Source organism: Microtus pennsylvanicus, chromosome 14, assembly GCF_037038515.1.
Source record: "Microtus pennsylvanicus isolate mMicPen1 chromosome 14, mMicPen1.hap1, whole genome shotgun sequence".
NCBI classification, from domain to species: domain Eukaryota; kingdom Metazoa; phylum Chordata; class Mammalia; order Rodentia; family Cricetidae; genus Microtus; species Microtus pennsylvanicus.
Genome location: NC_134592.1, coordinates 18761315 through 18778846, shown reverse-complemented (window position 1 = coordinate 18778846; position 17532 = coordinate 18761315). Strand labels below are relative to the sequence as shown.

At 46.3% G+C, this 17532-nt stretch overlaps 1 protein-coding gene across 12 annotated transcripts in view; it reads right to left on the bottom strand.

The window, feature by feature from the left end:
- Positions 1-6659: 6659 nt before the first annotated feature.
- The window catches only part of Foxn3 (forkhead box N3), a 370612-nt gene continuing 359739 nt past the window's right edge, over positions 6660-17532 (bottom strand). For all 12 annotated transcript variants that reach the window (XM_075948308.1, XM_075948297.1, XM_075948307.1 and 9 more), the window contains one exon: positions 6660-13268. In XM_075948308.1, the coding sequence (XP_075804423.1) occupies positions 12722-13268 (547 nt within the window). In that variant the 3' untranslated portion in view covers positions 6660-12721. The remainder of the gene's footprint in view (positions 13269-17532) is intronic.

Genomic DNA, 17532 nt, shown 5'->3' with positions numbered 1-17532 from the left:
GGGAGGGAGAGAAGAAGGGAGAGAGAGGGAGACACACAGAGAGACAGAGAAACAGACATAGATAAAGAGTCAAAGAGAAAGACAGAGAGGGGGAACAGGGGAGAGGGGAGGATGGAGGAAAGGAAGAGAGGAGATGGTGAGGAGGGGAAAAAAGAGAGGAGGGACAGAAAAAGGGAACAGGAAGGGGATGTGGATCTGTGCTGTGGCCACAAAGCATAGGGTGTGTGTGGTGTGTGTGTGTGGTATATGTGGTGTGTGGGGAGGTGTACATTATGTGTGTGTGCTCAGGTTCATGTGTGCTTCTGTGCATGCGTATAGAAGGCCAGGGCTTTCTATCACCCCAAGAATGCTATTTAAGTATCAGAGCCCTGGTAATCCAGTATTTCTCGACTGTTCAATCTACCAGCTGTGGACTAAGTCTTTAATGTAAGATTTAGTGGGAGACCCTTCATATCTAAACCATATCAAGAGTGTATTTATTTTAATAGTTGGACAAACTTTGACAAACTATGTATTTGGCCAGGAGTGATAGATGGCATGTGATTGTAGTCCCAGTACTTGGGAGGCAGAGGCAGGCAGCTGTCTGTGAGTTTGAGGCCAGTCTGGGCTACATAAAGACTGTGTCAAAAAGAACCAACAAAATATTTATTTATTTTTATTGTATGTGTGTGTTTTGCCTGCCTGTATGATGTGAACCACATACATGCAGTTCCTGCAGAGGTCAGAAGAGGGTGTTATATCCACTGGAACTGCAGTTACAGATGGTTGTGAATCACCACATGAGTGTTGGGAACTGAACCTGGATCCTTCGCAAGAGCAGCAGTTGCTCTTAACGATTGAGTCATCCCTTCCTCTACCCTAGGATAAACCTTTGATGGGTTTGAAGAGGGGAAAAAATGTAGCTAACATCTTCAGATAGCTAGGTCCCTGGGTACCTAGCTGAACAAAGGATCTTAAAGTGATGAGTATGCCAAGCAGAACTGCAGAAAGACCTCTAGAACAGACAGCCTTGCCCTAGTCAGTATATGAAGGGTACTCCCAACTTTCTGATTGAATGACACCCGGCTAGCAAATATTATGTTCTTGGATGTGGCTTGTGTCTTTGAAAACAACATTGGAAGCTGATCCCTGTGATGTTAACTTTAACTGCCAACACGACATACTTAGATTCACCTGGGATGAGAGGCTCAGTGAAGGATTTTCCACATTGGGTTTGTCTCTAGGGGACTGTTAATTAATTGATGTGGGAAGAACCAGGGTGGGCAGAACCAATTCCCTAGGCAGGAGATCCTGAGCCGTGTTAAGAGTGGAGAACTCAGGCTGACTAGAAAGAACCAAGCAAGTGAGAATGCACGCATTTCCTTCTCTCTGCTCTTCACTGTTGATAGGACGGGACTGGCTGCTTTAAGCTCCTGACAGTTTCATTTCTCTGCTGTGATGGACTGTAACCTAGGACATTAGGGTGAAATAAACTCAATTCTCCCTTCAGTTGCTTTTTGTCGGGGTATTATTTTTTTTATCACAGCAACAGAAATACAACCAAGAAGGTCCAGTTACAAGTTAGTACAGGGTGGGCCCAAGTGATTACAGGAGGTGATTACAGTTCAGCCCACATGAGAACATTAGTCCACCTATGATTAAGAGACTAGCGAATGAACTTGAGGAGGATCTGGAACCTAGGATGGTTAGGTCTCCTGCACACTTGCTGCCTGCCCTGTACTGCTTCATATTCTGCCAGCACAAGGCCCTCCCAGGTGTGGCCCCTGACCTCGAACCAGAGTTGTCAGCTAAAGTAATCTCACCCTGCCTGTAGAATTGCTCCCTACCCCCTCCCCTTTGAGACAGTTTTACCAAGTCCAGGATGGCTTCAAATCCTGCTCCTCACACTCCTCTAGTGCGGGGATCCCAAGTGAGTGCCCCCACACCCAGCTCGGTGACACTCTTACTAGGAACAGAAAACGGATTTAAGACAACACATGTTCTGGTTGACAAAAGCAATGCCTTCCTACCTGTTACTCCTCTGTCAATCCGACCTGGGTTCAGACAGTGAACCAACAATGAGGTGAAACTGAACAAAGATAAGGCTAAAACCCTGTCTGAAGATGTCCGTTCTAATAGTGCTTATGTGGGGACACCGCAGACAACACAGACACGAGAAGCAAGGCGGCATTTTGGTGTCATTCTAGATTGTCATTTTCACTGCAGCTAAATGGGAAATGCACAGGACATCACGTGAGGTGAGCACATCCCACCCGTACAGTGATCCTATGAACACGGCTAAAGGGCAGAACATTCCCACTCTTTTAAGTCCTGTTCCGTCATCGGCAAGTGGGGTCATTTGGCACAAATCCCTTAACTTCCCTGTGCCTCCAATACCTGGCCTATGAGTTGGAGAGTTTGGATTCAGTGACCTCTGATGTCCCCTGCTTTGTTTAAAAATATTTAGGGCTGATGTAAAAAAATGCACACATCTCCTGGGTTTCTGATGTGAACAGAACGGGCCCTTCAATGAAGAACCTGTGTCCTGGGATTTACAGAGGCAGCCGCTACCAGATTTTCAGCTATCCCCATCACATGGCACTTCCAGATTACATAGTGTTAGAAGCCAGTACGGAAATGTGTAGCAGATGGGGAGAAAAATGGAATCCTCAATCCCCCTCAAATGAGTTGCTGTATTTGAGGGAGATTTAGCTGTCTGCTCCCAAAGCACTTTATTATGGAGTAACATAAAACAGTTCTCAAGTCATTAGGGTGCTTTATCCACAAATGCCCAGGAATGATTTCAAATTAAGGTATGACTGCTCTGAGCACTATTCAAACATGCCCCTCCCGGGACGGCTGATTTACATGCAGGGGGCAAACGCTCAACACACTGATTCGTTCACTTCTGCTTGAGTGAAAAAACAAAACATCACCTGTCCTCTCTCCAAACTTTAAAAAAAAGTCCTTATTCAGTTCACAAGCCTCTCTCTGATTTTATATTTGTAATGGTGAGACAGGGGAAAGGTCAAAGTACACAGTAGTTGGGCATGATGAAATATACTTGTGATCCTGGCACTCGGGGGTGGGGTGGGGGCAGGCTTTGCTCAAGTTCAAGGCTGGTCTGGGTTACATGAGACTGTCTCAAACAACACTCACACTTACCATGGATCTTACACGGTTATCTGAAAAGTGATGGGACAGAACACAGGCTTTCAACTCATAAATAAAAGTCTCCTAGTAACCAGGCTTCCTCCGAAACACCCTCAGCTACCCCCAGAACCTTCTAAGAGGTTGTAAATTCTTAGTTTAGAATACTTCCTGGGTCAGGAGAGGAGAAAGTGGCCAAGCCAAGAATAGCAGTGGTCCTCATAGACATCCTTCCAAGACACAGCAAACCAAAGGGCTTCTAAGATCTCCGAGGTACTGTGTGAGTATGCAAGAGCACATATGCACACACGTATGGTTGCAAAACTGATTTGACAGCTGGGCACCATTAGGGGTGGGGCCTGCAGCTCAAGCCCACGCAACACAGGAAACCTCACTGGCCTGGACACAGACAGCACTGCCAGAGCAATAGCTCTTCCTTATCTCCATGGGTGGGACGCATGGCTATTCTTAGCTGGGGGAGCAATCTGTCTGGTTAACTCCACTAATGAATGAGATTCTGGCATGCTAACCCTATGCAGCCAGTGTTCCCCACCTTCTTAGAGGGACAAGTACTTGGGGGTGTTTCACTGCTCTGAGGATTTACAGGATGGAATGTCTCACTAGAAGCCTGGGGAACCCCTCTGCAGAAGGGGAGGAAAGACTGTAGGAGTCAGAGGAGACGGAGGACACCAGGAGAACATGGTCTATCTGTTCAGCTACGTGGGGCTCACATGGGCTCATGGAGACTGAAGTGGCAAGCCTGTGGCCTGCATGGGTCTGCACCAGGTTCTCCGTGTATATGTTATGGATCATAGCTTGGTGATTTTGTGGGACTCCTAACAGTGGTACCCGGTGTAACTCTAACTCTTCTGCCTGCTCTTGAGACTCTTTCCCCCTATTAAGTTGCCTGGTTCAGTCTCAACCAGAGCTTTTGCCTTGTCTTATTGCAACTTGTTTTGTCCTGTTTGGCTGTTGTCTCCCTGAGGTCTGTTTTTTCTCAAATGGGTAGAGTGGATCTGGGGTGGGGCAGAGTTGGGGTGAGGAATGCTGGGAGAGGTGTGAAGGGGAAACTGGTGGGGATGCTTGGTATGAGACGAAGCAGCAGCCTGCAGGTGCTATACTTTTGAGAATTCTCTTAGCTGTTTTGATTGTCCAAGTCGCAGTTCCAGCTGCCTTGAAAATTTCAAGAATGGTTGTATGGCAGCTGGGGAGAGAACTCAGTCTGTAACTTACATGCCAAGCAAGCATGAGGATCTGAGTTCAATACCCACCCCCACATCCAAAAAAAAAAAATCTAGATGCCCACCCCACATCCAACAAGAACAAAAAATCCAGATGCAGTGGTTTGTATTGAAATTCCAGTGAAAAGGAAGTGGGATACAAGATGCCTGGGGGTTTCTGGCCAGTCGGCCTAACCAAATTGGTAAGCTCCAGGTTCAATGAGACCTTGTTCAAAAAAATAATAAGATGGAGGCTGGAGAGATGATTCAGCAATTAAGAGCACTAGATGCTCTTTCAGAGGACCTGTGTTCAATTCCCAGCATCCACATGGAGGCTCAAGACTATAACTCCAATTCTAGGGAATCCAGTGTCCTCTTCGAGCCTCCATGGGTACCAGGCATGCATGAAGTACACACATATAGATACAGACAAAACACCTCCACACATAAATAAAATTAATAGTAATAAAAACAAAATAGAGAGGGACTGTGGACCTCTGATTCACATACAGGCATCCTTGTTTACCCAAACATACGTGTGCAATACACACATGAATCAAACATGTATACACACAGTTGTATGTGCTATTTTCTGAAGCTACCTGCTTGAAGCCTCAAGCATTACTCAACATGGCAAATTAAATAACTCATCAGATTTGGCTCAGTGAATGACATCTGCCCTTCCTCCCAATAATGTCTCTCCTCAAACACTGACTTGGCATTGAGAGGACATACCGTGACTTTCAAGGTGATCCGGAAAGCAAGACCCGAAGAAGCATGGGCCAAGCAGGACATCGAAGGGGACACTTGGAGGACACTGGGAATTATCATCCATCAGGGACAGTTGGACTATTACTGCCACAATAACACTGTGACCCAGGATAGCAGCTAAGGGATACAGCCCGACAAAGGTGCCTTAGTGGGTGGTGAAGCCCAGGTTAAAAAACAAAACAAAACGAAACAACGGGATGGAATCTTAGAGCATTGCAGGGATGGCTTAGGGCAGAAGGCCCGCTGTGCATGCCTGAAGACCTGATCCACTAGAAGTCAGAACTCCATGAAAGGGACCAGGAAATCTTTTGGGAGCATCCCTTCCTCTCTATCAGAGATGACAGATGCCTAGTCACCTGCTTTGGGTGGGTGCTACAGAGACTCATCTGCTGGAACCATGGGCCCCAGGATGGTGGCAGGTCCTTTAAGAGGTGAGACCTAGTAGAAGATAATTAGGTCCTAAGGGGCACCATGCTCAGCAGATATTAATATAGTTCCCGCAGGACCTGGTTATTTCCCAGGACAAGGGGTTGTTATAAAGAACAAATTTAGCCCTTAATCGCTCCCTTCTGGCCTTGCCATGTGATTCCCCACGCCATCCTGGCTGCATACAGCTGATTTTCTTTTATTATACTAGAAAGGAGGCTCACAGGGTACATGTGTACAGGGACTGGCGGGGGCACTGAAGCACTGGTGACATTTCGTGCTGGGATGTCATCACTTGAGACCCTCAGGATATAGGACAGGTGGGCAGACCCCAATCCCAAAGTACATCTTTATTTCAGTATTTGGCGACTTCCAGACAAGACCAGATCTTAGTCATACATTCTGTGACTGGTGACAGGAGCCCCGTGTCTGTCCTACACTAGTGGCTTTGCAGAACACTGAGAGATTTCTCATCAAAATGAAGGCAGGTGTGAAGATGGGTACCGCGTACAGTTGAGACTCTAAAACCAGACAGAAAACTGTGTAGATATGCTTTTGTGGGTTAGAAACAGGATGGGATGTCTCGGGACCGGGGAGATGGCTCAGGCGGTAAAGGGTCTCCTGTGCAAATCCAGACACCTGAGTTCAGATCAACAGCATCCACATTAGAAAAAGGAAACAAAACAAAACAAAAAGGCAGGGCAGGGCGGATGGTCATGCATGTATATACTTCTAACCCCAGGCAGAAACAGAGGACTCCTAGAGCTTGCTGGCAAGTCAATCTAGTTAATGGTGACCTTCTGGTTCAGTGGCAGTTCCTGTCTCAAAAGGTAGAGTGTCTTCCAGAGGATCCAAGTTTGGTTTCCAGCATTTACATCAGGCAACTCACAACCCCGTTACTCCAGTACCCGGGGATCTGACGCTCCCTTCTGGCCTCCACAAATAGCTGGCATACAAACACAGACACAATACACATTAAATGAATAAATATTGGGGATTTATCAAGGAAAACATCAACCTTTGGCCTCTGCACACAGCACACACACACACACACACACACACACAGTCTCTTCCACGGTTCAGTGGTTACACAACACACAAGGCTCCTCTTCAATTGATGCAACTCAGTAATTTTTATTGCAACTGGAAGACAATACATCACAGAAACTTTATGGTAGGTCTGGGGAAGTGTTATTTACAATAAATGATGAAGTAGTTTGTCTTTGGCAATATGATTACACATGAAGAACGCAAAATGCTGTATGGATCCCTCCCAAGCAACACCAAGTCCCCCGAGCTCGGCTGATGGCGCCATCTCCATACCGCTGCTTTAGGCAAAGGCAAGCACCACCCAACGGACATCATTTTCCTTCTCCTTTAAGATTCTCCCCTTCTGTTCATGATATTGGCAGTTTCATACAGAAATACAGAAAAAAGAAATTGGCTTCTGAAGAAATTATTACTCTTATAAATTAATTTGGCCTTGTAGATCTGTTGGCCTGGAAAGGTGGGGTGACCCCAAGATTCGGCCACAACCCTCTAGGTCGTCTCGCTGTTTTGTCATTGTGGTTTTGTTTTCTGTAAAATTAAAACAAAACTCAGAAATGTTACAGAATCAGAGTATTAAGAAAATGTCCATGTAGCCATTTCCCAGACACACACAGATACTTTCTCCACCCCCACGTTCACCGTGACTGTGCAGGTAGTGGGGGACTGGCTGAGCCAGCTGTGGCCTTGGATGGCTTCAACACACACACTCAAGAAATGGTGAATGCATCCAAAACACAAAGTGTGCTGTTTCCTCTAAAACAGGGGAAATGGGGGGAATCAGGTATGCCAAGATAGAAAACAATTTCTAGGTTTGACAGGATCACCATATCGAAGTCTTCTGAGAATCCAATATGGAGCACTGATTATTTGCAAAAGGGTGGAGAAGGCATGTTCTCCGCTTTTGCAAATGAGACACAGCGGAGAAACACTGCTGTAGAGATCTCAAATAAAGAGTCTTGATTTCAGTACTAACAAGATAGGAAGGGTATTTGTGAGCATCCCACAGCAAATCAGAAATGAGCATTCCTCAGCGGTCTGACTCCAGAAGCTCCACAGCACGGGGCAGCACCATAGACATATCCATTTCGGCCATGAAAAGGTGATCGCTTTTAAAATGGTATTTTCCTTCCTTGATTTTTTTTTTTTTTTTTTTTTTGGTCAGTGAAGCTAGCACTTGTTTGCTGAAGGGTGGAAGAGTGACCAAGTCACACCCATTATTCATGATAAAGCAACCGAGTGGACAAGTCTGTGCTTAATTCAAGAACAGCCAGCAGGGGAGAAGACGCTGGGAGTTAGCCACCATGGCTGGCGCGCTCTCAAACAAAGAAGGGTTAACAGATGAATTCACAAAGGTGGGCGGGTCTATACAGAACACTGAATGCCGTGTGTAACTCCTCATGACATCCCAAGAAACAGGAACACCACACAATGTATATACTTTGATTTACACATTCCATTACAAAGGAAAAAAATAAAAGAAGACACCATTACAATTCTGTAACTGTTAACTGCAATAGAAACTGAAGTCTAGTCTGACAGGTAACTAAAAAGGGTTTATCACGTAGGTTATATAGCAAAAGTGTTGATGTATAGTATATATAGTAGTATAAATAATAAAAAAGTATTATTTAAATTAGATCACAGTGCTGCATCATGTGCCTAACAGTGTTTGATATAGTACTGGTGGGCTGGGACCTACAACACGAAGGACTGAACTGTCAACACTGGCAAGTCACAATCAAGAGGGGACATATGCTCCAATGTTTTCTTTTGGTGGCAAAAAATAATACTAAAAATAAAAAACCTTCAAGACGAAAGAAAAGGATTTCTTCATAGAAACAAAGAAATCAGTTGCAACATCGGGGCAGCTGTGATCCACCAGAAAGAAATGAGTCCCAACGTGAATAAGGTTTGAGAGGGGAAGAGGAATCACCCTGAATTTAGTCTAACCCTATATATGGGAAAACGTCCCATGCGGGTCACTTGTCCCTAACTCTGGCATCATGTCATAGCCACCCCACCCCTCCCCAAGAGGCTGGAGGTCCCAGAGTGGCACCGCTGAAACCCAAATTGGTGACTTGGGGTGCTGAGCATGGGCCTGCTGTGTTAAACTCTTAGGCTGGGCACCAAAGCCATTCTCTCTTGCCTGGGCACCACTGAATGCAATACTCCTAGAATGTTCCATGATAGGAACCGCTATGAACAGAAAGCGCTAGACATGCTGAATGACTCTACAGGGAAAACCCATTCTTAGGAAAGGGTGTCAACCCATTCTTCCTTGAAGACCCAGGCAAAGAGAGAGACCTGCTTTAGGTGTCCTGACCACGGTTTCCTTACACACGTGGGTTTGGTTCAGCTTTTGTTTCAGAGAGCCAGCTTTACCAAAAGAACTCTTGAGAAATATCCTGACTGGAGAGGGGGAGGGGAGTGGGCGCTTGTGATAAACCAGAAAGAAAATCTACGATGCAAACCCTTTCCACAAAGTCCTAGAGAAAGAAGAAAGACAACCAAGAGGGGATAAAAGGTTGGTGCGTATTTCACCTAAGGAAAGAAAGCCACTGTCTCTCCTCTTAAATGTGTCTGAGGGCCAACAGCCAGTGGTTGTAATGCCATGGTGCTGATGTGGTCACTGTTGTTTCCAAAGCATCTGTAAATATTGCTATAGTTCCCCGTTTCCCCCTCCCCCCTGCCCCATGTGAGTACATGAGACCCTGGAATGACACATGAACCACAAAGAAAGAACACCACACCCCTTGAACGATGCTCAGGCGATCTGTCAGACTAATGGGTACACAGGCTAGTGTGAAAGCTAAAAGAACACCTGACGTTTGGGAACAAAGTCCAAGACTAAAGTGAATTACACTTAAGCAAAATATTCTTTCACAAATAAGCTTGTGCTTAAATTCTCTACTGCTCTTGGGGGAGGGGAAAGAGAGGGTGCCTCCTGCCCCTTGGCTTGTTAAGGACACGGACAGCCTCAGTCGGCAGACTTCGCTACAAACGTCCACATACACATTAATAACTTTGTTTTCGCCTCAACAGTCAAAATACAGAGTTAAACACAATTGAGCCATTGTTTTGGTTATGCATAATGTGTATGCCTCCCAAAACAGAAGGAAAATAGAAAAAAGTACCCTTACTAAAGTTTCCCCAACAAGTCTTCCAGAAAATTCCAACAAAGGCGCCAAGGGAGGCTCAGGAAAATAACACTTAGAAAGCTGCCGGATGAGGTATTTATGCAAAAAGAGTGGTTCTGGGGTTCAGAACGCACTTGTATAAGATAGTTTTCTAGATCTCTGGGAGATCAGAAAAGTAAATCACACACACACTGCATCTTGTTATCTCTGAAAGAGGCCTCTGCCCCTTCGGAAAAGTGAAACGAGGGGAGACAGCCCACGTGGGGTTTTCATCGGAAGAAGTCCCCTGCCAGAAACAGTGCCGAGCGCTTACCTTCGCCTTCAGTAGAGGTCTGAGTCTCACCGTTTTTTGGGGGTGGGGAGGGGGGTCTTTTGGACTTGGTTAGGTAACAACAGAAATCAAAGTGTGGCTCAGGTTCCAGAGCCATGGATGGCTTGTAGGGTGTCAGAGGTTTGTGGGGAGAGAGATCAGGGCACTGGGAAAACACACCTGTGCTCTCATCTAATCCGGAACCCCTTGAGGGGCCAGGTTCAGGGACAGGTCTGAGTAAATCGTGCCCGCCCCCAACTCCTGTTCTCTCTGGAGCTGCCTTCAGGTTAGCTAGGGGGAGGCAGCAGAGAACCTCCTTCTTTCCAGGCGGATGCGGTTGCCATGGTACCTGGTTCCGACAGGCGGACATAACTTTAAAGGCCCACTCCTGTCCTGTTTCAAAAGTCTGAGGTCACCTCAGTTTTCTCCCTCTCCCAAACATCTGACCCTGAGCCATGGTAGTGTTTTTACAAGTTCCCTCCGTTTGGGTGGAAGGCCATATTGGTTTAGGGATTTCTCTTTAGACCTCAAGGAAAAACAGGTTTCTCTTTTTTTGGCAAAGGTAACTGGAGTTTCTGGCTTGTGTGACATGGTCTGGTTGTCATTCAGCTCTCACTATCTTGGTGGTCTTAGTCCCAGGGCGATTACAGCTGAAGAGGCAGCGACAGCCAGCCCCCTTCTCACTGCGAAACCTCACAGTCGCAGCAAAACACGCAGGGCTGGCCCATCCACGCCCATAATCACTTACTTCCTCCTTCCCATGCACCCTATCTCTTACCCTCACCCAATAAGGCCCATTAGCATGTTTCCCCTTCTTCTGGCGAATTTGCATAATTATTCACTGCCTTTTTCCTAGAACCAAATCACGGTCATGATTTTTCTCAAGTAAGCGTCCCATAATTCTCTTGACTCTATCATACACACTACTAAGTTTGCCCTCGAATTATTGCGTCATGTTAAACACATACAGACAAAGGGAAGGACACACTCTTCAGTAGAGAATCAGAGGGGTCGGGGCTGAGTGCGGACAAGGCAGTATAGAGCTCAACCAACCAAGCCCTACCAGAGTACGGAGATAATTTATATTGCAGAGTAAGTTCCCCAACAGTCAGAGTTTTGTCCCTGAAGAAGGTTAAACCTTAAACACCTGCTTCAAAAAACCAAAACAAAATAACAACAACAACAAAAAGAAAAAGGGGAAAAAAAGGAAAAGAAAAAAAAAGAAAGGAAAAAAAGAACAAAAGAACCTCTAAGCCTAAGGGCTTAAAAATTAGAGGCATAGCCTTCTCTCTATTTTCTATATTTATATGAAAATAATTCATGCTTCATGCTAAATACATTATTTACCTTACAAGAACTTTGTTATTTTTGAATAAAAAAAAGTTTATTTTTGTGATTTTTTTTTAAATTTTCTTTTTTTTTTCTTCAAAGGAATCCATGCATCGTGGATCAGAAATTTCTGCTGGCTACACTGGCTGAATGTGAAAACCACTGATTTTATTTTTTTATTTTTGCAAAGAATGAGTTCTGGCATTAATTGCAAACCCTTTTTGAGGGCTGTATAGGAGTTGTATTGATTACCATGTTTTTGCTTTTCGTGTCCATCAGTGCGCCTTTAACCTCTTAAAAAGACATCACAATATGAACGGCAGTTTTTGTAGCACCCCCCCCCCCCCTCAAAACTTGGATCAGATTGTTTGAATGGGAAAGAATCTGTACCATTTTTCCTTAACAGCTGCTGTCATGTTTTGGGCATGATTGCTTTCACTTGGGCAGTTAAAAGGATATAGCCTGTTTTCTGCATCAGCTTTAAGTCTCGTGTGTGCGTGTGTGTGTGTGTGTGTGTGTGTGTGTGTGTGTGCAGGCGCACACAGGGCCAACCTTCAGGCTTATGGCTTTTGGAAGTCTTCTTAGTTGAACAGAGAGCAGAATTCAGTGGTTAGCAATGGCTCTAAGAATTTTCCCTGTCTCTCCCCCTTAGACACTGAGGCCGGATGTACTGAGCAGTCTGGTAGTCAGCTCGTGAGACGGTACCAGGTTCAAGCTTAAGTACGGAAGACTGGCAGCCGAGCCCTGGGCTTGCTATCTGGCCATGCCATTGGCGTTTCTGACACATTGGTATGCCAGGGCCAGAGCACAGTGTTACCCTTAGAGGATGCTGTTCCGAGGGGGACACGGGGCTCCTCCGTCTCTGCGATTGCTCCCCAGTTTCACTCCAAACAAAATTGACTTTTTAAACCTAAGGGTTGGCCTGAGCGTGATGATTCTGCATGCGTGCCTCCTGGGTGGCGCAGGAGTGTTCCTGTGACATTAATGCTGACATCCCTGTGGGTTCAGTCACAGGTGTCTGACAGGCTGCAGGAAGCAATGGTTAATTTTGGCTTTTTTTTTTCTTTCGGTTTTTGTCTTCAGATAAAGAAAAGCTTTTGTAAAACGGCTGAGTGTCAACATGAGTTCTATGGCTTCAATCTCCTTTAAACATAAAATTCTTAAGGGTCCAAAAACAAAGAAGTGGGGGGGGGGGCAAATTAAAAAGAAAAAAAAAAGAAAAGAAAGAAAACCAAACCAACAAAAGGAAAAAAAAGGAAAAAATTGCTGATATTGCCACAAATCATTAGAAATCTCCTGACCTGCTGAAACCAAATGGCCATAAGTTCAAAACAAATCAGAGACTTGTTTCAATTTTTTGTGGTTTCCTTTTGTTCTTTTTGCCCCTTGGCCGTCCGATTGGTGATGTTGTTCAAACAGGACCGGATCCCCGCCAAGTGCAGGAGGGAGCCGGCGGCCTCTTTCATCTCCTCATCGTCACTCTCGGGGGGTTTTTCTGTGCGTCTCTTTTTGAGGGGCAGTGTGTCGCTGGGGACCTTCCTGGCCTTGGCGAAATGCTGCCGCTTCTTGTGCTGGGATGCGTACCCGCTGTCCCCCAGGGCATCCTTGGCCTCCTTCTGGCTGGGCTTCCTGTCATCCTCCTCTGTCTCGCTGTGGCTCTCGTGGCTCTGGAAGCTTCCCTCACTGCCCTCCTGGCTCCCCTTGGTGGCAAACTCATAGTGGTCGTCAGCCGAGGAAGAGGAAGAGGAGATGGAGTCGCTGGCGGGAGAGGTGCTTCGAGCATTGGAGGACTTGGCACTACTGTAGTTGTGATCCTCCTTGGGATCGCCACTGACCACCGGGGAGCCACACGGCGGCTCACTCTCAGTCCGCATCCGGCAACTGGTGATGCTATTCCTGCAGACGGAAGAGGAAACACCAAATTACATCTTCTCTGGTGGAGGCTCCTGCAGGCACTGCTAGCAATCTTAGAACATGGCTAACAGGTACAACGATCTCTGCAGAAGGGCCCCCGTCCCCACTCTGTCCTCACGCTCATCCCTTCCCACCCCAACAGACACGTTCACTTAATCCACGGCGTCTGAGTTGTCAAAGCAATACTTTGAGGTGATGGAGTAAGACACCACCAGCCGATGCTGGCTGGGCACCTCTGAAACAAAGGCATATTCTCTTCTGGAATTGCTGTATGAAGTGGCATTTGTCAGAAGGCTAACTACAACATGCGGCGAAGAGTCCTGCCTTGTGGTGACAGCTGCTCACTCAGGGGCCCTCTCTCTCACTCACTCTGCCGATGTGCACCGAGTATGTAAGAGAGGAGATCCAGGAGAGCTGTGAGTGAAGATTCGAGCATCTAATGAAACAGTAAGTCGGGGCTGGCTCATGGAGGAGAGGCAGTAGTTACTGTTTCTTGAGCTCCCGACCAACAGACGCCCCACTGAGCCCATAAGCATGTTTAACTCCATCAAGTGGACCTCAGCCTCCTTCTTCACATGGGTCAGAAGTGAGTGCCACAAAGTTCGGTCACTGACTAAAGCCACAGAGATAGTGACAGAGCTGGGATTGAAACCAGCTCAGCTGCATTCGGATCAGTGTTCTCCCGCAAGTCCCCTGCTAGAACGTCACATGGGCTCTCCCAGCACCCACCATGCTCCGGGTCACTTCTTGTGTATATTTATGGCACTGGCCATTCTATGGGAGGTAGGGAGAGGCACCGTGCCCACCTTCTGCTGCTTTCCTGATGTGCCTGGCACACAGCAGGTGCCCAGGGTGGGTGGGAGTCTGAGGGACAGATGAGCGCAGGAGGCATGGGGTACTATAGCCAAAGGGAGAAGGAACTTTAAACATCTCCCCCAAGTCCCGAGAAGGATGTGTCCTGTGCTGATACGGGACCAGTATAGACACTGCCAGAACCTTCTGGCAGAGACAGGCATACTGGTGCACTTTTGGGGCGTGAGAACTGGAATATAACTGGATCTCATCCTTACTTAATAAAATTAACTTTCTCTGAGATTTCAGCATGGGTTTATAATCCATAAATTACACACCAAACTCTGCAGGGAGTGACAAGCTCCTTCAATTATTAATAACTTGGCACAAAGTGGCTCATGTTGGTGTAGGCCAGCTGCACTGAGCTGGTGTCAGATGCCTCCTGCTGCAGGGGGTTGTCACTCCAGGACACCAAATGCTGAGAAGAAATTAGCCATCCTGAACTTGTTGGAAGGTGCGTTTCTAACTACCGCCTCCACCCCAGAACCCAAACCCGAAACCATTCATTCCAGTTGACATTCGATACAGCTGAAATGCCTGCAGCTTCTCAGCCTTGGCCGAGTCTGTGAATCATGATCTTCACGGTGACCACAGATTAGCATCAGTGAAAGCCACTTGATCTCACCAGGCCCCTAGGAGTTTAAACCATAGGCCCAGCAAAGCCATGTGCTCTCAATCTCAAACCTGGAAGCTGTCCACTTTTCTCATCCACAGAGGGAATACAGGAAGTGAGACCTTGCAGTCGTACCTTGCAGTCGTTCAAGGCAAAAGTGATCAGTGTTTGTAACTAAGAAGCCGCGGGGCAGGCCGATGCTGACTGCTGCTCTCCTTTTGTCCCACCCTACTTAAATGCCATGGCTTATCTCAATGGTTCTCAACCTGTGGGTCGCGACTCCTTTGGGGGGTCACCAAAGACCATCGGAAAACACTGATATTTACATTATGAGTCATAACAGCAGCAAAATTATAGTTGTAAAGTAGCGATGAAAATAATTTTTATGGTGGGGGGGTCACCATAACATTAGGAACTATATATATTAAGGGGTCACAGCATTACAAAGGTTGAGAACCACTGAGTTACCTGGTACCCAAGGGTTCTCTAAGGAATGAACAGTTCTAAACCTACTGGTTGTCATTTGGAAGAGTTGCCCGCGCTAGGCACTGACCTGAGGATTCTGACCTCTTGCCAAGTATGAAAAGCAGACAGGATTAACATAAGGATCATCTAAGCAGGGGACTGGAGGCAGTGCGATGCCTCTCTACCAAAGAAACCACAAGCAGAGGGATAGGGCTGAGAGAGAGAGGCTTGCTCTAAACATCTCCTGGTCAAAGCTTTTGACCAGGTAGCAAGGGAGACACATTTAGAAGCAGCTTCCCTGACTACAATACAGACAACGTCAGATACGGCGCGGCGATGCATTTTACAGGCATTCTGAGTTCACTAGGGAATATGGGGAGGGCTGTATAAACTAGACAGCCTGAGTTTGATCCCCAGAACCAAAGCTGTCCTTTGAGCCCTGAATGGGCGTCACACACAGCAACATTCACAAAACTAACATACAACACAAGGGGACAGACATGTACCCACCCATCCAACCTATCATTTTAAAACTAACTTGAAATGTGAGCAATGGGGGAATCAGGAAACCGGGGTTTCCATGGAACAAATACCTATCCCAGGACTGGGGCAAGAGCCCAAACTGATGGAGGAGGAAAGAGAAGCAGAGATGGGAAACTGGTTTTGTCACCTTCATGGATTTTATGGTCGCTCCAAGGGAGTCACAATAGACTCAAGCCCACCATTCCCATAGGCACCCAGACGTTCGAAAAAGCAAATAATGCACTTCAAATCCAACCACAGAGAATCCCAACTCATTAGCGTGCACAGAACCTAGGTTCATAATTTTAAAGCCATTAAGCACAAGGGAAATACACTATTATAAGTGAGAGACAGCAGAGAAAAAGCTACAGAGCCCAAACTGCAAAGACTGCGCATGTTGAGACCACAGAGTAGGAGATTAGTATTTAAAACAAACAAAGACGAAGCACAGGAGATCAACAGCCCTGGAACCCTGGCACTCAGGGGGCAAGGCCTGGGCTATACATAAGACCCTCTCTTACGGACTGGAAAATAAATTATACAACATGCAGCAGAATATGGCTAAGGGGTGGGAATGCAGGTGAGAGGGCTGGACTGATCATCAAACTGGACAGCATTGGTGCTGAGGAGACAGGAGTCACGAGAGCTTGTTCAGCGCTTATACAGAAGCTGGGAGCTATGAAGTCTGTCTATAATCCCAGTGCTGGGGGCAGAGCAGACATGGGAGGAAACCCCAGCTTCCTAAACAGTCTAGCCCAACCCATGTGCTTCAGGCTTCAAAATACCTGTGTGTGGTGGTACCTGCCCACAATCCCAGCACTTGTGTGTGGACGGAGAGGTCAGGGCTCAAGGTCATCTTTACCTACCCACATAGAGAGCTCAAGGTCAACCTTTGCTAGGAGACTGTCTCAAACAAACACAAGAAAATTTCACATAAACTGAGCCGGACTTTTAGAGGGGTAAGAAAGCACAAGATGTCACAACCAAATTAATGGCTGAAAATTTTCTAGATTGGCTGAAAGGTACCCATTTTTGGACTAAAAAAGCCAATACATGCTTATCAGGATAAACAATGAAATCCACGCCTACCTATCACTATTAAATAAAAAGGTAAGCCAAGAAACAAGCAATACAGGTCACACACACACACACACACACAAAAAAAAAAACCCAAAGAAATTAACCAACCAACCAACCAACCAATCAACAATCTAATTACTTAACCAAAATCACAAGGACAGCTAGGCACAAACAACACAACCTAACCAATCAGTCAAAACCACAAAAGATCACAGCACTGTATCGTGGCAGTCCCAGGTCCTCAGAGGACAAGGCAGGAAGATTGCTGGCTATATCAGGACGCCAGAACTGGGCAAAGGTGAGATACAAAAGTAGAAGGAAAATGCCAACGGGTAGGGAGAAGCATCAGCTGACTGACCACAGCCAGTGAGGGCAGCAGGAGCAGACAACACTCTCAAGATGAAAGAGAGAACACCGGTCAGAAGACGCCTTAAGACTAGAAACAGACACAAGGTCAATGCGCTATCCACAAACTATAGAAACTTCCTAAGAACATTATTTGGGAAGCACAAATGTGATCTAAAAGGAAAGGCCTGGTACACAGGAAGAAATGACTAGCAAAGGAGACACAAGCAAACGGTGACTGAACTGCAGAATTATGATCGATGGCTTAAGAACAAAGAGAAGAAAAACAGAGGCCAAGCACTGGACTTTTTAATTCCCCATTTGGGAGGTGGCAAGAACTGAAGCGACAATATTCGAAAGGCTTGGTAT